This window comes from Protopterus annectens, chromosome 3.part0 (assembly GCF_019279795.1).
Source record: "Protopterus annectens isolate FY-2018-M chromosome 3.part0, PAN1.0, whole genome shotgun sequence".
Lineage (NCBI taxonomy): Eukaryota > Metazoa > Chordata > Ceratodontiformes > Protopteridae > Protopterus > Protopterus annectens.
Window position 1 is genome coordinate 424,806,173 of NC_056731.1, and position 22,459 is coordinate 424,828,631.

Genomic DNA, 22,459 nt, shown 5'->3' on the forward strand with positions numbered 1-22,459 from the left:
CCAGAATACAGCAATGCCTGTATACTGGTCTAAACTAGTCGAGGAAGGCGGGAAAACAAGGATTATTTTTTTTGTTTTTTTGGTAGAAACACACAGAAAATGCAGACAGTGATAAATTAGTTACACAGGCTAGCACACTTTAGTGGGCAGCCTCCACAGTTAAATTAAACAAACAAACAAGCAAACTTTCGATCTAATTCGACTAAATGTAACTTTAAGTGCAGATTTTAAAATAAATGCAGTAATCAGTAAAAAAACAGTTCACCCCATCCCCACACACAGTCACATTGCCTATACATACCCCATCACCAGTGGCCATAGATGAGGGACAGTTGGCAGGTGGTGGCATGGGACAGGACAGTGTGGGGACTATGGCAAGTGTATCTGTACACAGCAGCCATAGCCGGATGACCGGCGAGGTACCACACAGGCAGATGTACAGGGGTGCTCGTAGGCCCCTGGCAGAAGAGCCACAGCAGGTGTCACCAGTTGCATGTTTCGGGCTGTCATGGAGGCACAGGCATGTATGGAATGTTATACCAGACAGGGTCTTATGCTCCAGAGGGCTACTCATTCGGCTGTTATTGACAACATCCGTGATCTCGCAGTTGCCCACCGTTATTTTGCAGAGGTCCTGGATAGATGGTTGGGTGAGATGGTGGGAATCCTCAACCGTGCAATGTCTGTGTTAGAGCATATGGTGGGAACATGGCGACAGCCACATGGACGTAGGTCAGCAACACCAACAGGTGGAGGTCTACATGGATGTGCAACAAGTCAGAGCCGCACCTGTAGTGGCAGTACCAGCAGCAGCACTGCAGCAGGGCTGCTGTCCACAACACAACACAGCAGGCCTCGTGCATGTGGCCCTGGTCAGTCCCAACATGGACCCGGATCAAGCAGATATTTGTCATCATCAGGGGAGAGTAGCATATCTGGCCTTGTACCTGGTATTGCCCGTGGAACCCCTGGCAGGCACAGTTCTCATGTCCATGGCCTGAGACGGTGAGCTGCACACACTGCCATGTACAGTCTGCAGCTGTCCAACAAACCCTGTACAGGGTAGCCACATGGCCGAACTGTGTGCATACACACACACACACACACACACACACACACACACACACACACACACACACACACACACACACACATCACCAACAAAGCTAGGGCACCTCCATACCTACATACACATCTGCACAGCCCAATTAATAACAAAACCCCCTAACACATGCACATGATGTCAACCAAATGGCTCAGCCTAGGTCTCTGGCAAACCCACAATACACCATGTGCATATGATGATACCTGTGCCACATCCCTGATATCCATACCATCAATGCAGGGACAGGCTAATATGGTTCTGATGCACAGGGTGAATGTACTTATGTGTAGCAATGTAATGCTGTGTAACATGTTTTCAGCAGGAAAGTTTAATGCTTACATGTCAGGATGTGTAGCTGTCCAGCCATGATGCATTATAGCTGTTATTAACACTGACTGATGATGGTCTCCATAATTTGTTCAGTTTCTGTTGTAGGTGTCTATGTGTCAGCAGGATGTTGGTCTGCTGTTGTTTCCTATAAGGGGTACGGCACTGTGGTGACACATTGACTGTGTCATATCCTGGGTACAGCTGAACACAAGTAACAGGTCTGTATAGGAGTTACTGCATGCGCCACATGGCTGATAGGTCTGAGGGGTGTATACAGGTGAGTGCATAGTGGATGACATCAGCAGCATTTCTACTGTGGACAATGGTAAGTATATTGGCTAGCACACACCACATGTTTGCGTATAACACACACACAGAGGCTTTGGTGTTGATGCAATACTCAGAGAATAATGTACACATGGCTGTACTTAATTTTGCAGCGAACCTATTTTAGCCTAGGTAATTCCACCAAGACATAATGGGTGAAACATCAGATCAGTAAATAATCTGTCTGCTACTTTAATGTCATCGACAATGGTACTGGCAGGGTATATGTCCCCTTCCCAAATCTAGTCCAATCCCGGCATTGGTAAACATAGGTGTGTTGGTGTGGGTGGCACAGCCCTACACTTTGGAGGGTGTGGGGTGGTGTAGAGCTGCACATAGTGTGAGTAACGACTACTTAATCTGTTAACATACACTGTACAGTATTACAGCAGACTAAGTGTGGGAATACACAAAACAATAACCCCAATGAGGGTGGCTGTGTCCACAACATCGACAGGCAACTATATATACCAACTCCAGTATCACTGTACAGCTATACAGTGGGGAAGAGGGCAGTTACACATCTACTACTAGTTTTGATGGAATACATTTCCATGACATGATTCCTTTGAAATCTTAGCATTTGCCAGTCAGTTCTCAGACAGATGACCTCCTGGGACATGTATAGTCTGCAAACTGAAGTAAATCCCTTCACATATACACACACTTACTTGGCAACACTGAGAGTAGAACACCTACCTAGGTACTTATTGCTATTAATGTGTTGGGCCTTAACTGCACACACCACACAGCTTTTAGGATGAGGTGTATCCCGAGTCTCTTGTTAAATGAGGAACATCACCAGGCCTTGTACAGTACGGTAATGGGGGATGTACTGGGTGTTAATGGACAATACATATTATGCCATACTGTCATATACACATTGACAAACACATAACAGTCATATACACATCTGAGAGACCTGGGTTTACCAGTGCTAACTACCCTGTCAGTGAGTCCATTCTGTTACAGATAATTTGCACACAGCACATGCATCATTGGGCTGGATAGTGTACTCAATTACCTGTATGGTTGATGGTGACAGTGGTTCTCATACAGTGGACCTTAGAACAAATACTGGGGGTACCATGGTGTAAAGACAGTATGCCTTTCACCCACAACCCACATTGGATATTTTACTCAATGAAACCCATGATAATACTCTGACATACCCACAATCACACATTGATCAGGACTGCAATACAACCCCTTGTCTATCTCATCAGTGCTACTACAGTGATACACATTTATTTCACATGCCACAGGGATACTAGGGTGATGGTTTGTCATGGTTCTCCTAATGTCAGCAACATCACTATGCCTTATACCGTATGGCCAGGTGTACTGTATTTGGAGAATGTGGCCTCAGAATGCTGTATCCAACAAATATACACACTTGCACACATACACACACTTGCCAGGACTCAGTGAGTAACCCATGGCTATCTAGCCATTTGTACAACAGCGTTTTACTGGTACTGCAAGCTCCATGTAGCCAATAGGGTGAAGAGTGTAACAAGGAACATTTAATGTCCATTACAGCAGCAGCCATTTTTAACTATGGCAATGAGGGGTGTAGTGTATGAGAAGGTCCTCAGGGTATTATCAACTGCAGGTTTACACACACACAGACACTGCTATTCTCAGCAATGCACACTGACACATTTGTCAGTACTAAGGTCCATAGGTGCAGGTGTTCTTAGGTGTGTACCAGGATATTGTCCATGTAGAGATGAGAAGAGTAGGGGATGTGGGTACAGTGGTATCATGCCACCTGACATTTGTCAGCAGACGATCTATCAACTGATGCCACCATGAGTGATCCTCAGGGTAACAGTTAAATGCAACATCCAATTATCTGGTTGTCTCTTGCAGAGGGTCAGTGAGGTGGTCCAATTGACATGTGTGCAATATATCTTACATGACATGGCCAGTGTCTGGGTTGGAGACCTGTACCCAAGCACGTTCTGTTGACTGTGGTAGTCTAGTTGAGGTATCCATGGCATGTGGTGCATACAGGGTGGGGTTTCCTAGCTGTGGCATTCATAACACAGCTGGGGAGACATGTCAGTGTCAGTCAAGCATAGATTGCCTGTCAGCAGCCCAGATGGATAACTGACATCTGCACATCTGTACAGAGGACAGAAATCAGCTAGCCAACAGGTTATGCATTTGGGTTAATGTTTTGACAGACAGACGTCTGACACTGATAGGTATGCCATTACTACATGACAGCAGCCCTCAATGACATGTCCTAGACACATAGTAGTCTACAGTTAATATCCACATATCAGATCAATATCCAGTAGCAAGTACTTAACACACAGCTCACACACCAAGAACATGATAGTCAGTACTCAGAGTCCAGCTTTGCATGCAGGGGGTGTATGGTTCCAGTACTACAATCTGCAATCTACTCTTACTTGGGAAAGCACTGTTAACAGTAGTAACGTAATGATACAATACATGCAAATGTGACTACATATAACCTTGGATACTACCCATGTATGAAACACAGAAAAAAGGAAAATATTGTTGTACTAGCCATATATACTCAGTTGTCTCAGACAGTATACTCACACCCCTTGCTACTGTGATGACAGCACATAGAAGCATGTTATGTACATGGAATTGAATACACTTATTAAAGATGTCATTACCATGCTACTTCATCAGACTGGAATGTGATCACTAGTTGCCAGGGCTGAGATATGCTTAGCAGGTATAAGCATTACTTAAATGTAAATGATAAGCACATTTGCTCACTGGTCAGTGAAGCCTACATGGTGTAAGCGCCCATTCATTTAACTGTACGTTAGCAGCACTTACTATCAGGCAAACCCACTTAAAGCTGTTCAAAACTGCCTTAACCACTCTGTATCCAATGGTCCTTGTTCTGCCTCACAACAAAATAACCAGCCCTTGCAGGTCTTGAACCCAGGACACTATAGTCATAGCAGTTAACCACTAAGCTATCACAGTTGTGAAGATGTTTGTTGTTTTTTCCAATATGTTAGTACACATACTGAATAGTACTGAACAACTGCTTTGACTTCTACAATTGTGTAGTACTTGTCACTGATATTAGTGTTCAATCAAGTATGTTGTTATATCTAAATATACACATATCAGATAAATATGGTGTGATAAATCTGAGAAGGTATATACAACAGTCATGTCTACACATAACAAGGATATGGAGATATATATATATATATATATATATATATATATATATATATATATATATATATATACACACACACACATATGTAGATATATGTATACATGTACATACACAATTATATTTATATACATATTTATATATATATCTGTATATTGACTTACATATATATAATATATAGCTGTGTATTGTTATCTTCTGATGTAGCATTCCTGACCTCACTTGGGGAGACCTGGCTATGAAACTGAGGTCGTGCTTGCACCTACATTGACAGCATGATACAGGTATTCAGTGGAGTTAGTGTCGTCTGTCCATACAGGGCATGTGTATAAGGCATGGTATTCCTTTTGGGGTTTACATTTGTAGACTCCACAGTTGTTACAGGTGTCTAGTGGGGAACATAGCAAAAGGACCACTGCAAGCATTTATTTGCCTATTGTAGGGATGGAACAGGGTGGCATGTCCTTTTACTTGCTGGACAAAACACAGTCGGGAGATGTTAAACATCACAGTACTTTCTGATGTCAGTGGCACTGTTTTGGCCAACAGGCATGTAGTCCACTGCAATCACACAGTGGTTACTATCTGTGGGCAATACGCAGGGAACTACCAATATAATGGTTGTTGCCTAGCCAAGTGTGTTTGTGTATGAGACATGGTTGGAGAGTGTTCTCTGAGTAATACAAGGGTTGCCTATATTGGTCACCGATCCATAATGTCACATGTAGGGCTATGAATTGTCTACACCAGTCTCTCTGGTGTTTGACATCTGTTGTCCTTGTAAGGTGGAGACTGTCTCATATAGTAGGTCCTCAATATAATAATTTAGCAAAACACACCCCACAATGCATCCTGTTATTAACAGGATCACAACAACCTCCACACAGGATACTGATAACAGACACACACACACACACACACACACACACACACACACACACACACACACACACACACACACACACACTCACAGACACACTTGTTAGTATTGAGATTCAATCCCCTACCTAGCTATGCATTGTTAGTACAGTGTACCGCATTTATCGCATGTGCCATGGAGCTTAATGGATGGATGTTGTCCCAAGGTACTTCTAAGGTGAAGAACATCACCGGCCTTGTAAATACTGGCATTGGGTGATGTAGTGGGTGACAAATCCCAAAAATAACTTTACCCTAATCACACATTTACATCTGCCAGGGGTGAAGTTCAAACCTCTAACAATCTTTATGCGCCATTATGTTAAACATTTACCACATGCACCACTGACCTGACATGGTTGTGGGTTGGCAACAGGTACTTATTAGGTGGATGATATCTGCAGGACTGCTAAAGTCAAGCTCTGAGATGTGTACTGGCTGTACATGGGGCCAAACTCTTTTGACATACACACACAAACACTTGCCACCAATGAGATTCAAACCCACACATGTGCAGTTACTTCTATTAAATTGTTTCGCATTTATGGCATGCACCACAGAACTTACAGGGCTGGCCCTCGTCCAAAGGGGTATTTCTAGGTGACTGACATCAGCAGGCTTTCTAAAGTAGGGCAATGGGAGGTGTAGTGACTGTGAATGGCCTCAAAATCATCTGCACACAGAGTTTCACAGTTGACATGTCTGGGATTAGAACTCCTACCTGACTAGTATGTTACACTATAGCATTATGCAGTTATTGCACAAGACGTGAGCTTATAGGGCTAGCCCTTCTCCAAAGGGATATTTCAAGGTGACTGACATCAGCAGGCTTGCTAATATAGGGCAATGGGAGGTGTAGTAACTGTGAATAGCCTCAAAATCAATAGTCTCTACACACACAGAGTTTCACAGTTGCCATGTTTGGGATGAGGCCTCCTACCTGACTAGTATATTATACTATACCATTATGCAGTTATCGCACATGCCACAGAGCTTTCAATGCAAGCCCTTGTCCAAAGGGGTATTTCAAGGTGACTGACATCAGCAGGCTTGCTAAAGTAGGGCAATGAGAGGTGTAGTATGGCCTCAAAATCATTAACATCTACACACACACAGAGTTTCACAGTTGCCATGTGTGGGATTAGAACTCCTACTTGACTAGTATATTACACTACAGCATGCCACATTTATCAAATGCACCACGGAGCTTACAGTGCTAGCCTTTATTCAAAGGGGTATTTCAAGGTGACTGACATCAGTAGACTTGCTAAAGTAGGGCAATGAGAGGTAAAGTGACTGTGAATGGCCTCAAAATAACTAATCTCGACACACACACACACACACACACACACACACACACACACACACACACACACACACACACATAGTTACAATGTCTGGGATTAGATCTCCTAGCTAACTAGTACATTACACTACAGCATTACACAGTTATCGCATGCGCCATAGAGATTATGGGGCTGATAATTGGTCAGAGGGTTATTTCAAGGTGACTGACATCAGTATGCAAGCTAACATGACCTATGGGAAGTGCAGTGTGTGTGAATGGGCCATAAACCATCCCTCTGGGAACACACACACAACACTCAGTCACACACAACTTTACATTTGACAGGACTGGGTATACAAATGCTACATGAATACTGATCTGTACTATCATGTTACACAGTTATCACAAGCACAACAGACACTACAGAGTTGAGGGCAACCAAAAGCAAATGTCTACAGTGATTGACATCAGCACATCATGTGATATTGGCCAATTGGCTGTGTGGTGGGTGGGACAGGACTCATGATGGCAATCTCTATCACTGTCTGCCTCTCTCTTCCCCACATCTCTGTGCGTGTATGTTTGACCTACTATAGTGTGTGATGGCCTTGGATATGTGTGAATATTCCTAGCCAATGTGTGTGCAAAGCATGAATGGTGGGCAATGTGGTGTGTGTGCACAGACACCTGCGACTGACAGATATGTATAGTCCACTGTTGTTGTCAGACATGGGCTTCATATCTCTAAGTGTAGGAGCATGCCCAGTATAACCTTTTGTATTGAGTGTGTGAATCCATTCCAGGTAGGTTTTACTCCAGTGCAGGATTCTGTCTTCTACACCTACAGCTAGTAACTTGTTTCTGCAGGATATCTGTAGATAGGTTGACAATAAGTTGTCACAATGGGCGTCTGTGCTACTTGTGTTACATGGTTGGTGTTAGCAGAGATATTCAGGCATGTACTGTTTTACACTGTGATGTATTATGTCATCAACTACCAACAGATATACTTATTTGCTCACAATTATTTCCAAGGAAATAGAAGATGAATGAAGCTGTATCCAGTATTGTGGTCTGCAGCCTACATATTCTTGCACACTCATGCCATTCTGGAGGGGTAGCTGCAGACACTTGCTGATGGATCTGTTTAAATGGTCCAGCACCTTGGTACTGTGGTGGCTGAGGATCCCCTGCTTGTACATCTATCGACATAACAGAATGGCCACATCCTGCTGTGACCATACCTCTCAACTGTACAGATTAACCCAGGTTACCCAGATGCAGGGCTCATATATCTCTTCAGTTCCCCTTTACATTGTGGTTTATGAGTGGGTTTGTAGCCACCCATTACTGGGTTTGCAGGCAGGGGTAGTATGGGCACACAGAGTTTCAGACTTCACTAACTCCATGATGTTCCTGCTTCTACACCCCCCCACTCTGTTATTCTATCCTCTTCCTAACATTATGCAAGTGATACCTGCAAAGTTTCCCTATAGTTGTCCCTTCATCCCAGCATTATTTAGGGGTTGGTCCATGGTTCATGCAGTAGGACATGGTGGGCATGCTACTGGGATTTGTCAACATGGCCTTGTATTTGTGTTCAGTGGACTGTGTTATGTTGTTATTTGGGACCCCATGAGATAACATAGATTGGCAGTATGGTAGGTCATTTGGTAGTGATGCAGGCCATCTGTAGCAGGCCAGTGCATTCTGTCACTCCTACAGTCCCTAAGCCACTGGATTCCCCTGGGGTGACAGGGTAAGCGTGCAAGGTGTTAATGGCAATAGTTGCTGTCCATATTAATCCATTGGTCTGGATGCTGGCAGGGTGCTGCTTACAGCTAGGAATACGGACACACCTGCATAAAAAAACCTCTTCAGCATGCTGTATTCTGTGGATACTCCCATACAGAAGTGGGGGTCATGCTGTACTCATTCCCAACAGCAGGGATATAACCTGTGATAAACCTGTGGATGATGGCGGGGTGAGCTGAGTGTATTGTGATATGGAGGCTTCTTGCAGCTGACTCACAGATATACCTGGGACATTCCCCCCTTATGCTGCCTTGTGTGGGGAAATAGGCATTCTCTCATTACTTCATAAATGTGCCTTTTGTGGTTTGCCAGTGATTGGCCAGAATACATCAATTTTCCATGCTACACAGACAACTAATGTGCTGCTAACCTGTATGTATAATTCCAAAGGTGTGTGCAGTTGACAGTCACATTTTAGGTACTCTGTCTAGGGTACTTTCACCTGTGTACTGTGTGCATGTTTGGGCTCACATTCATGGCATGTCCATCTTTCAGATGGTGACAGATACTGACATCTGAACAATGAGTATGGATGACTGCTGAATTGGGTCTTGCTGGGATGCATTGTGGTTGGCACTGCAGTTGTCAGAACATGGCCCTGTCATCAGCAGTAGTGACCATAGGCCACCAGGACACAATTCTCCATGCCTACATGCTGACTACTTCCACACAATGTACAACACACAACAACCTAATACACAGAGCCCTGCATATTGTACACATGCAACTCTAGCCTGTAAATTGGGCCAGCTCAGTAATTTGTGCTCCACTGTTATTCACCCCACTCGTACATGTTACTGCATTTCTACATAGGATTGTGGGGGGGGGGCACCTGACAACTGTACACATTTGCTATGACAGTACTGGTATTTCAGGTACTCTGTTGGCTTTCATTTCGTTTTGTCTTCTGACCTATCATGCAGACTAGAGGCATATCAGTAGAGTACAGATCTTAGGTTTTACTGACCTACATTTCAGTTTCAGACTTCATACCCTGCAAAATTAACATACAACTGCCTGACTTGTTGTAGTCTGTCTGTGTAGGTCAGAAGGGGGTCTGTTATCCATTGCCATTAATTGGAGGCCTTAGCACAGCCTTTTGTTATGGCCATCTACACCTGTCCTGCTGGCTGAGGCTGTTGTTGGGTATGTGAACCTCACTGATATGCATGTATGTGTCCTATGGACACACATTTGGGCCACCACATGTACTTCAGTGGAATCTGTCATCTTTTCTAGTACTGTCTGCTTTGTTGACAGCAGTATTTGTTATGGATTCCATGCTGCCCATATAGATGCCCACTATATGCTGCCATCCCATTCAGCCACCCGATTCCCTTGCATGCTCACATCCATATCACAGCTATGACTAGCAGAACATGCTACTTTATTCAGCAATTGATAGGAAGAGTGAGTTACTTGTGGCTGTGCCAGTATTGAGGATGGTGCTGGAGGGCTGACTATGTCAGATGCACAAAGTACACTCCTTATACATGGTAAAGCACAGGTAGTGTCATATTTGGCATCCCTTTTACTGTACGTGTGAGTCAGAGAGAGGTGTCATTCCCTGGGTTCCTACCATGCCAGTGTATGTGCTATGCGTTGCCTCTTTGCCAAAGCCTGGGCATACTGGGCATGCCTCCTTCTGCCTACATGGGCAGGCTCAGGTTGTTCCTCCTCTGAGTCACTCTGTGCCTGTGCTGGCCTTGGCAAAGGTGGGGGGCTGTGTGGCCCTGCCCCATGCTGTTCATGCTGCAGCTGTTTCTGAAGTATCACATTGTGTAGCATGGCACATACAATGAAAATTTGTGTACATGTAGCTGGAGAGAACTGCAAGGCTCCACCAGATATGTCCAGGCACCGGAACCATGACTTGAGCATCCCAAACACATGCTCTATTACGATTCTCGTTTGTGCATGTGCCTCATTATGGAGTTCTTGTTCTGGTGTGTGTGGATTTCAGATGGGTGTCATCAGCCACAGCTCCAGTGCGTAAGCAGCATCCCCCACTAGGTGGCCATACAGGATGTCCCCATTGGCAAATCTCTGGTACAGCTGTGTCATATGCCAGATGTGGGAGATGTGACAGCTTCCAGGGCTGCCAGCACACACATTCATTATAATGCCCTGGGCATCGCACACAAAGTACAGTTGTGTACACTTACCATAAATGTAGATGTTCGAGTGTATTCACTGTTGCAGTCATTACATTTGGATAATCTGCTGGCAGGTTGCCTTCAGTCGGCCTGAATTCCAAAGTCTTGGGTCCTGCGTCGGTTGCGGTCTCCTCTTCCATGACGTCAGGTGGTCAGGGGTATAAAACATGCAGCCGACACCATTTTCTTTAGTTTTTCTTGCCCCAGATGTCAGGTGCCCCAAAAAGGTAGCAAAAATATATAAATATATATATATATATATATATATATATATATATATATATGTATATATATATACACACATGCATCAATATAAACTTTACCTTCATCTACAAGCAAATACACATAGGTTGTAGAAGACAGAGAGGGAAAGATAAACTGCAGAATGACTGGGGGATGGCGGGCGGGTAACCTGGACTGCAACAGTGAATACACTCGAACATCTACATTTATGGTAAGTGTACACAACTGTACTATGTTCTTCATGTTTCACTGTTGCAGTCATGACATTTGGGTAGAATCCTAAGATATGGTTGGACGGCTGGAGCTAAACAGCATTAAGTGAGGCTATAAGGCCCTGCAGGACTGCAGTGGCAAAGCCTGCCCTGGACTTAGAGTAGAGAGGCAAGTGATAATGCTTTGTAAAGGTGCGAACAGAACTCCAAGTAGCAGCCTCTAGAATGTCTTTGGTTGGTACTCCTCTGAGAAAGGCTGCTGAAGTAGCTGCAGCTCTGGTGGAATGAGACCTAATGCCCTTGGGCACAGGTTTAACATGGTGTAAGAAGCAGAAACGGATGCAGTGGCTTATCCACTTTGAAATTGTCTGCTTTGAAATAGCCTTTCTTTCTGATCCTGCAGCATATGTCACTAGTAATTGCTGAGTTTTTCTTAGAGTTTTAGTCCTGCTCAAATAGAATCTTAGTTGTCTGTGTATGTCCAAGGAATACAGAATTCTCTCCCCCTTGTTCTGTGGATTTGGATAAAAGGTTGGCAGATGAATTGTTTGGTTAAGTACCACACTGAACACCACCTTAGGCATAAATGTGGGATTTGTCCTCAGAGACACCCTGTCTGGGTGGAATATGATAAAAGGCTCTACAGCCATGACGGCCTGTAGCTCTGAGACTCTTCTTGCTAAAGTAATTGCTAGCAGCAGAGCTGTTTTCCAGGATAAGAACTTTATATCAGCGGTAGCAGCTGGTTCAAAAGGAGGCAGGGTGAGTTTTTCCAATACATAATTGAAGTCCCATGCAGGTAATGGTGATCTTCTAGGAGGCCTTACATTTTTGGCTCCTCTAAGATACTGTTTTAGTAAAGGATGAGAAAAAATTGGTGGCTCTGTATTGTAATGAGCCAAAATGGCACAGGCATGGAATTATTTGATGGGAAAGATAGGCCTTTGTCAATCATATCAGTTAAGTATTGTAATAGCTGAGGAATATTTGGTTCTGCTGTATCAGTTCCTTGTGCTTGATTCCAAGCACAGAATCTCTTCCATTTATCAGCATAAGATTTTCTAGTACTAGGCCTTCTGGCTTCCAAAATGACATCCATCGCAGCTTTACTGAGAGGAGTTGCTTGTATCACTACATGATCTGCCATGCCGCCATGTTCAGTGTCTGTAGTTGATTGGGCAGGATCTGACTGTTTTGCTGGGACAGTAGTTGAGGTATTTGAGGTAAGGTCCAAGCTGGGTATTGAGACAGGTTCCTTAGAACTGGGTACCAGTATTGGCAGGGCTAGTCCGGGGCAATTAGTATCATCTTTGGTTTCTCTTGTCTGACTTTTAGAAGGACGTTGGGAAGAAGAGGCAGCGGGGGAAAGGTGTAAACTGATAGGTTTTTCCAACTGAAGGATAGGGCATCCACTTTCCATGCTTGTCTGTGATAAGTTCTTGTGCAGAATTTTTTTAATTGATAATTTTGAGGAGAAACAAATAGATATATGTCTGGGCTCCCCATTTCTCTGTTATCATGCTGAAGACCTGTGGATTTAGTTTCCACTCATGAGGGTCCATAAGGTTTCTGCTTAGGTCGTCTGCCAGAGTATTTTGCTTTCCTGGCAGGAATTGAGCTTGAAGATGTATTTGGTAGGTCAAAGCTGTGTCCCACATTGCTATGGCTAATCTGCAAAGGGGATATGAGTGTGTGCCCCCTTGCTTGTTTATATACCACATGACCGTGGTGTTGTCCATCTTTATCAGTAGTTGTCCTGGATGAAGTAAGTCCTTGAAGGCTGTTAGGACATTTTGAACAGCTAGCATCTCTTTCTGGTTGATATATAGATGCATTTGTTTTGGGGTCCATATGCCCGGAATGCATCTTCCTGCCATGTGGGCCCCCCATGCATACACTGATGCATCTGTTGTTAAGGTTTGGCTGGCAGGGGGTAGAGTGAAGGGCCATCCCATGTTTTGGTGACATGCCTTTGCCCACCACAGAAACTCCTGTTGTAGGCAGGGTATGAGAGGAATCATTCTTTCCAGACTATGAGAATGTTGACTCCATAAACTTTTTAGGTACCATTGAAGTTTCCTCATATGCAGTCTCGCATATGGAATCAGTAGGATGCAGGAAGCCATGAAGCCCAAAGCCTGCAGAATTTGTCTTGCAGATAACTGGGTTTTTGTTGCCATCAGTTTGAAGTAAGTAGTCAGTTGCCTTTGCTTGTCTGGCGTGAGGTAAGCCATCTGGGCAGTTGTATTCAAGCTTGCACCCAGGAATGTTATCTTTTGAGAGGGTACCAGCTATGATTTATTTTCATTTATTGTGTACCCTAGGCATGTTAGAAGCCTTTTCACAAATGCCAGGTGTTGAAGAAGAATGTCCTTGCTCTCTGCTTGAATGAGACAGTCATCCAAGTAAGGATATATTTGTATACTTCTTTGTCTGCAAAATGCAATTACTGGTGCCAGGTACATTGTGAAAACCCAGGGCGCAGTAGATAAGCCAAAGGGCAGTGCAGAGAATTGGTAATGCATTAAGCCAGTCTTGAATCTGAGGTATCTTCTGCACGATTGCCTTATTGGGACATGCAGGTATGCCTCTTTTAGGTCTAATGTCACCAGCCAAGCATTCTTGCCCAGCATGGGCAGAAGCTGCTGCAAAGTCAGCATTTTGAATTTTGGAATGTCCAGGTATGTGTTCAAAATCGATAAATCCAGTATTGGCCACCAGGCCTTGTCCTTTCTGGGTACCAAGAACAGTCTTGAGTAAAAACCTTGTCCTTTTTCCTGCTCTGGTACTGGTTGAATGGCCCGTATATCCATGAAGGACGTAACCTGTTTCTGTGCCTCTGCCCATTGATTTTTTGGCAGATCTGGCCAACCGTTTGCCATTGGCAGAGTGTGGAAATGGAATCTGTATCCCTGTGATACTATGTTTAGTACCCACTTGTCCTAGGTTATTAACTGCCAATTTTGAGCAAAAAGTGCTAATTTTCCCCCTACGGGTGCTGCCAAAAGATGAGTGCTTGGTGTAGGCAGAGGGAAGTCATTGGGACTGTTTTCTGTAGGTTTGTGCTTTACCTCCTCCAGATTTGGAGGTGGATGCGCCCCATTGCTTTGACCTGTATGAATCTTGTGCCTGGTATCTGGAGCCCTTAGGGCATCTGGATTTGCCAATTTGAGCTCTGTCTGACACAGGAAAGGACCAATTCTTTGTAGGCCAGTGTCTACTGAATCTTGGTGCCTGCACTTGTAAGAAGTCTTTAACAGTTTGCATAGACTAAGCTTTGTCTTTCATTTTCTTTAAAACCTTTTCTGCCTTAATACCAAACAGAGTATCATGCTGTAAAGGAGCATCTAGCAATTTAGCTTTAACATGATCAGGCAAATTTTGTTCCTTTAGCCAGGCATGCCTCCTAATCACAGATCCAGTAACTGCGGCCCTGCAGGAGGCCTCTAAGGAGTCAAAACCACATTGCAAAGTATGCTTTCCAACTTGTTCAGCTGCATGCAATAATTCCTGCATTTCTTTATATTCTGCACATTCAGAAATCAACATTATTTTCTGTTTCAGCAATCCCATAACATGTTGTTGATACTTAAGCATATGAAATTGACAGTTTAAGGCTCTGACTGCCAAGGTTGCAGATGTATAAACCTTTTTTCCCCATCTGTCCAGTGTCCTTGAATTTCTGTCAGAGGAGGTAGGATTTTTTGCTGTTGAGGCCTTAACTCCCTTTGGACCCTGTGAAATAGTTTCAGGGTCAACAGCTGGGTTTCTAAATAAAAATTTATGTGAGTCAGGGACCCTGTAATACCTGTCAGGCTTACTGGGAGTCAGAGGTAAAGAGTCAGGGGACAGGCTTGACTCAAAAAACACATCATCCACAATGTCTAAAACAGGGGGAATGGCTAAAGGCCTGTGCTGAGGGAGAAGAAGGAAATCCCCGAGCCTCTTTTTTGATTCTGAGAAATCTTGACTCTCCCAGTGAAAATGCTTCCTCAAAGTATGCAAGGTTTCCCTGAATAAATAATCCTCATGAGGAGAAGCAGATGGTATAGATTCCTCTGCATCAGAATCCTCATAGGGAGGTATAGATAATTCCTGATCAGAAGAGGAATCAGAAGAAATAGAAACCTGATCTGAAGATTCATAATCAGTGCTTTGCCTAGGCCTCTTATCTGGAGGGGGATGGGTACCCCTGATTAAGGTAATAAGGTCTTCAGCCATTTTGATCATTTGTTTTTTAGGCACAGAGTCCTGTGCACGTGGCTCATGCGTCGGTTTTTTAGGTTTAGAAATTGCTTTAGTCTTTGGTTTTGTAGCTGTCAACGGTTTGATATACAAATGTTGAGGTCTGAATACACCCTCAGAAACTGGTGCCTGCTCAGCGGCTCCGGACCCATCCGAGGGAGATACATCCATCGTTCCAATACCTTGAGTATCTTGTGGCATGCCGGACTCCACATGGGTGTCGGTAGACACCTGCGACTCAAAGGTAACGGGTATCAGGGGTGTGAAAGCACCTCACTGAGTACTGGCAAACCGGCGCCTGGCTTAGGAGAAGCTTCGTCATCGGTTTTGGATCTCAACTGCTTTTCTTTGTCCTTTTCTTTGCATTTTTTATGTACTCCGGTAGTCGGATTGCTATCCGACGACATTTCTGGGTAGTTAAATCTGTTTCCAAAATACTTTGAGGCAAAAATATACCGGTGCTTAATAGTGCGTTGGTTAAATCTAGCACAAAACCGACAGCCAGGCACTTTGTGATCAGGGCCTAGACAAGGAATACAGTATAAATGGAAATCCTTATGAGATATTTGCTTCCCACAAGTAATACAATTATTAACTTTTTCTGACATCGGTATGGAGCAAGAAAAAAAAGTTTCCCCAACGGGGTACTTAGCTTTAGTGAAGACTTCGGTTCTGAAACTCAAACTCGAATATTTCAGTAGTCGGCCGACCGGCACTTGTGAAATTCTTCTGCTTCAGACACCGCGTGGCAAGAAAGACTAAAAAAAATGGTGTCGGCTGCATGTTTTATACCTCTGACGACCTGACGTCATGGAAGAGGAGACAGCAACCGACGCAGGACCAAAGACTTTGGAATTCAGGCCGACTGAGGGCAACCTGCCAGCAGATTACCCAAATGTAATGACTGCAACAGTGAAACACGAAGAACATTCTGGTAGTTGATGGAGGGGAAGCCCTTGCGGTTTATGTAGACCCTACCCCACTCGGCAGGTGGTGCTTTGATGTGTATGTGTGTGCAGTCTACATCACCCACTACCTCAGGGTATTCTGCTATTTGGTGGAAGAGACACATATTGCTGGTAAATTCCTCACGGGTGTTGGAGAAATATATGTGCTCACTGGCATGTGCTGACATGGCATCCAGGAACTGGTGGAGTACCCTGGATGCTGATGCCTGTGACATCCCCATGATATCCCCAGTTGGCCTTTGGAAGGTACCTGTGGGTAGTATTCTTAAGCCTACACATACCTTGATATCCACTGGGATGGGTTCCCCTCTGTTGGCTCTGTGTGTGAGGCGTGGCCGGCACAGATCAACAACTTGCTGTAGGATGTCCCTGTCCACCCTATAGCGCTCCACTATCTCCAGCTCATGTAGCCCCTGGTAGGTTACCCTGAGTCTGTACACTCTCCTCCTCACTGTGGGTTGGTCGTCAGCATTCTCAACCTCTCCACCCTCAGCCTCTTCCACATATTGATGTAAGAGAGTGACAGCAGTCCCTATCATTTTGTTAGTTTTGTCCGGCAAAATTTCCCCATCTGTGTATACCGGTGGCATAGAATTTGTGGGAAAAAACAGAGTGAAAGTGTTGGCATAGTTTATAGTAGTGTGCTGAGCTGGGCTGGTCTGCTGCCTGTGTAACTGGCTGTTTCTGATACATTTTACCTGCCAGATATGCTAGTTCTCCTTGATTGCCTTCCTACTGCAGTTTTCCCTTCCCATTGTCTTCCCGTTTAAGCCCCGAGGCACGCCACACATACCCAGTGCTCAGATGTGAACAGAGCTGCTATTTCCTGTTTTTTTTTTTTTGTTTAAAACCCAGTGCGCACACTCTTTTAGGCAATGTAAACACTGCTAGGCAGCCTCAGACACACCCCCTTCCTTAGCTGTGCTTAGCTAAGGGCAAATACTGGTCACAGAGCTATAATAAGCTTACAGCATGCATGACACTCCCCATCTACCTCTTAAGCTTGCACCATGGTGTTGCTGCACTTATATGGTGGGTGCTAGCTAACACTGAGGGAAAATCTGTTATTCAGTATCGATCCCCTCATTTGCATAAAACTGACTGCTAGTGCATGGTTACAAGACTGACACTCAGCCTTCCCCCTTAGCAACTACTATTCAATGGTATTGTTGTCTTCTGCATGCCATTAACTATTATGGCAGAATGCTGATTTTAGTTTAAATGCTTATTTCCAACTTTTTTTTTTTCAGGCCGATCGCATTTGCGCACAGCTGCCCTACACTTAAATGGCTGAAATATGGCAAAAAAAAATAAAAGTTATTTTGTATAATTTTGCAATTATTTACCATGCCAATGGCCATATATTTGGCCACTGGCATGCCTACTACATTGAATACGTGCTTTCTTTGAAGTTGTCATGCCTCCGTTTTGTAATTTGCAGAAATGGATCACTAATTCATCTCATTTGCATGGTTTTCATCTGCAAATGGGGTAATTAGCATACAGGAGCTGTGTCCGTGCAGGAATAGTGTTGGAGTGCTCGTGCACGTCCCGGGAGCTCATTCCTGGATCGCTCATCGGCCGTATTGCGTGCAGCAGCTCTTGCACTATTCCTGCATTCCGGCACACCATGCAGTGCTTGCTGAATCCTGGGGATATATACATATATATGTATAGTTGCATTTCACTTAGTTGAACGATCAAACTACCAAATGTTCTTTTGCTGGCTTAAGAGACTGAATTCTCTTAATATCTGCTTTTTGTGAGTATGCAGGACTGCAGTATTGTGGGCTGTAGGAATCTGCCCTTTTCCCACAGTTGGGCAATCTTGGAGTTAGCACATATAATTAGCAGAGGGTGTAAGAGGTACAGAGGTGTTTGCCCCTCAGCAAATAACAGTTTTTAAATTTCTTAATTGCTTCTATCATTTTGGAGCAATCTTATTTATTCAAACATTTTAGTATTTGTTGTTTCTTTAATTAATCATATTTATCTATGTATTTGTCTGTTTATATATTTATATATATATGGAAGCATACACTTCCATCAAAATGACAATTAGTCAATCCTACAATGATCACAACCTAATTGTCAAAAACCAAAACATTGATCTAGAAAGGACTGAAAAAAATGCAATGTTTTTGCAAGGGGGTGGGTTTGTGTCATATTTCCAATCACTTTGGATCCGCTCTAAAGTGTTTGCTCTTTTGACATTCGCTGTTGTGAATGTTCCATATGTAACAAGACAGTTGAAGTATAATTATAGTGCATTTTGTCAAAATTTCAGATAGTTGACCATAAAGTGAAGTTTCACAATTCTATAAAACACCTACCTTGTATACAGGGACAAGTTCATAGGTTCATAGATTATTACTAGGCTGACTGTCTTTGTGGGCCATTTTAAGCCTAGCCAATTAACCCATATAAGAATCAAACCCTGCAGCTTGTGTTTGTACCGTTGTGCCAACCTTCCCTAAAGTTTTGCTTAGGTGAGCTGACTGCCATCTCATACGGGTTTTGCTACCATGATGATGATAGTACATATAGCTAAAGTGGAGTGGAAGCAAAGCCTCTACTTTAATGGGAGTATATTTTTATTTTTGGTTTATACATGTGTCTGAATTTTTTGTCAAGATCACAGCTGTAGGGCTGCTTCTCTTGCACTTGCAATTATGTGTGTGTGTGTGTGTGTGTGTGTACTATCAGGGGTCAACCATTGCACAGTTGTTCTTTTTTTTTTTTTTAGTTCTATTATATGACTGTTTTGCTTTTCAAGATTTGCTGATATAATCATATATATATATATATATATATATATATATATATATATATATATATATATATATATATATATATATATATATATATATATATATATATATATATATACATATACACATAGTTGATATGGCATATCTAAAGTTCCCCATTCAGTAATGTATTACGTCTATCAGTGCCAGGCTTGAGTATTAGAACCTGTAATCGTGCTATATGATTTTGTTACTTACATGCTGCATGTTGCTGCTCATATAGTAAAGTGAGTGGTTTATTTATTTATTTACTTACTTATTATTAATTTACTGTTTCATACCTGTATTTAGTTGTTTTGGATCTCATATTTCCAGGCATCTCAATACGAAGGTTTACATTTTCCAAAGGTCTCTTGACAGGGTTTGTAAATTCAACCAATATAGTAATTTCATTTCTTGTTACAGGTTCCCCAAGCACCTTAAGGGAAAAAAAAGTAAAAGAAGAGTAATCAGTATAATGTATTGCACAACAGAATTGTGTTTCTGCTTCATTGTAAGCATTACACGAAGAACGCAGTTCAAAACTAGAATTATATTCAGTGGTACACTCCTAAGGTAGTGACAGAAGCAAATGAAAACCGACAGACTTCCTAACGTGCCAGGAAAATATTTTGTTATAAGGAAAAGAACCTGAAACTACTTCCTGCTATGCTATGGCTTCTATTTGCAGCTGTTGCTACTTTCTTTCTGTTCACTGCATAGATTTGATTATAGGACATGCATGGAAAATGACAACCTCCCAAATACAATAAATGGCAACTGAAGAATAGTTAAAGTCAAAAAGTAGATGAATTTTACAGATGACACTTTGTGTACTAAACGAGGTTAGCTTAATTCACATGATGTTATTCCAAACTTCTTTATGTTTGCCTAGCTTTCAAAGTGTGGATGGATATTTTTGAACTGTTATTATTTCTTTTCACTTGACCTCCTTTCTCATTGTTTTATTTCTATATACCTACTTTTGTTTAGAATAAATTCCCAGATATCACACATAATTAATTTCATTTATGACTCTAAATGCATCTAACTCCTTTATCAGAGTCCACATTAGTACAGTAGTACAGAATGGTCTATATTACATCCTCGAAAGCTGTAAGCAGTAAATGTTATTTACAGCGAAAATGCCATGAAGCGAACTGTAAATAGTGAGATCGCACTACAGTGAAGATTGGAAAATTTGCCCTATCCTCACTGTAGTGCGATCTCGGAGGTGGTATATATAATTAGATGGGGGTGTGGAGGGCACAGCCCCCCACAATGGTGAATTTGATGTACAGCATTTTTGCTGTAAATAGCGTTAGTGGTTTACAGCTTTTGAGGATATAATATAGACCCCAGAATAATAAATTTCCTTGAGAATGTGTGCAACTACCTGTCATGACAAATGTGTAAGTGCTTGGTCTGTTAGGGATCTAGTCCTGTGTTTTGTATATGGTATTAGAGGGAAAAACTAAATGCAAGTCTAAAAAAAAACAATAAAATACAGAAACAAAATCAGCTAAGGGCACTTGCAGTCACATCTGTACTCTCTTAATCCATTCCTTGAACACAACTAGGTAATGATTAAAAACCCATACTTAAACACTTGTTTTAGATCTAGCTCAGTGCATATCAATAGGCAGCCCACTTTATTTTGAAGATCAGAAAGCTGGGGATTCTATTCTCCCTCAGAGTACTAGATTCATTCATCAGGTGCTGCACTCCTGAATGTAGTGATCTTTGGATGTGAAGCTAAACAGGGTTCCCATATAAATGAGTTGTTGGCAGCTCAGGTGGATGTAAAAAAACCTCACAGCACTTTAAAAAAAAAGAGAGAAATTTCCTTTATGCCCAGGCCAAACTAACCCTAGTCAGGAAAAATACCACCCTTTAAAAGAGGCTGGTAGTGTACAATAAGTAATAAGGTGAACACAGGATAAATAAAGAAAACATCATCATGATGTCCAGCTGCTAGCATGTTATTCAAAAATAAGATGTTTGTTGCATATATTTCAAAAATAATTTTCTCATAATTCTAAGAATGTTGTAGAAAATGTTCACTTTACTTCGCCTTACAGACTTTAATGATACATTACAGTGGATGACATTTCTGGAGTTGCAACTCGTTTTGTCTTAAAGATTTTAATTTAGAAATTCTGTTTTTGGTACTTCTGATGCTCCTGTGAATTAATGTGTGTGTGTGTGTGTGTGTGTGTGTGTGTGTGTGTGTGTGTGTGTGTGTGTGTGTGTGTGTGTGTGTGTGTGTGTGTGTGTGTGTGTGTGTGTGTGTGTGTGTGTGTGGGGTGTGTTTGCTGTGGGGACTTCCTGTAAAATAACAAAAGTAATATAAGAATTCCTCCATTGTAATTAACATTGTCTTGCATTGAAGAGTTCCACAACATAACTAACCAATGCAAAACATTTGTGGTTGTGCATTGTTCAGTGTGACACTCCAATGGAAAACAATCTTTATGTGCAATGGGAAAACTTTTGGGTAAATCACAAAAGCTAAAATGATGTGCCACAAATGGAATACATTCCCCTGGATTTACTAATCTTCCATGCAGGGCTAGTCTAGTCCTGCATGGAAGCGGCCGCTTAGGAGCAGGACAGCAGCGTGCCATGCATAGTAATGAAGGTGGGCTGCCCGAGCTCCCAGGCTAACACGGAGCGTGTACGAGTGCAGGGGGCATGTCTGAGAGCAAAGCTCTCAGAATAAACATGCCCCCTGCAATGCTGAACAGCAGAAAGTGGAAATAAATGAGCAAGACCGCTCATAGGTGTCCACATATCCCCCCCAACAGTCCCCCATGTGTACAACAGCAACAGGACATAAAAATCAAAAGAAGAAACTCCTGTATTGTTGTCTAAAACTC

At 42.7% G+C, this 22,459-nt stretch overlaps 1 protein-coding gene across 1 annotated transcript in view; it reads right to left on the minus strand.

Annotated features, from left to right (window-relative positions):
* The window catches only part of F13A1 (coagulation factor XIII A chain), a 1,111,088-nt gene that overhangs the window by 82,974 nt on the left and 1,005,655 nt on the right, over positions 1–22,459 (minus strand). Inside the window, exon 14 of the mRNA XM_044064861.1 lies at positions 19,883–20,019. Coding sequence (XP_043920796.1) covers positions 19,883–20,019 — 137 coding nt within the window. The remainder of the gene's footprint in view (positions 1–19,882; positions 20,020–22,459) is intronic.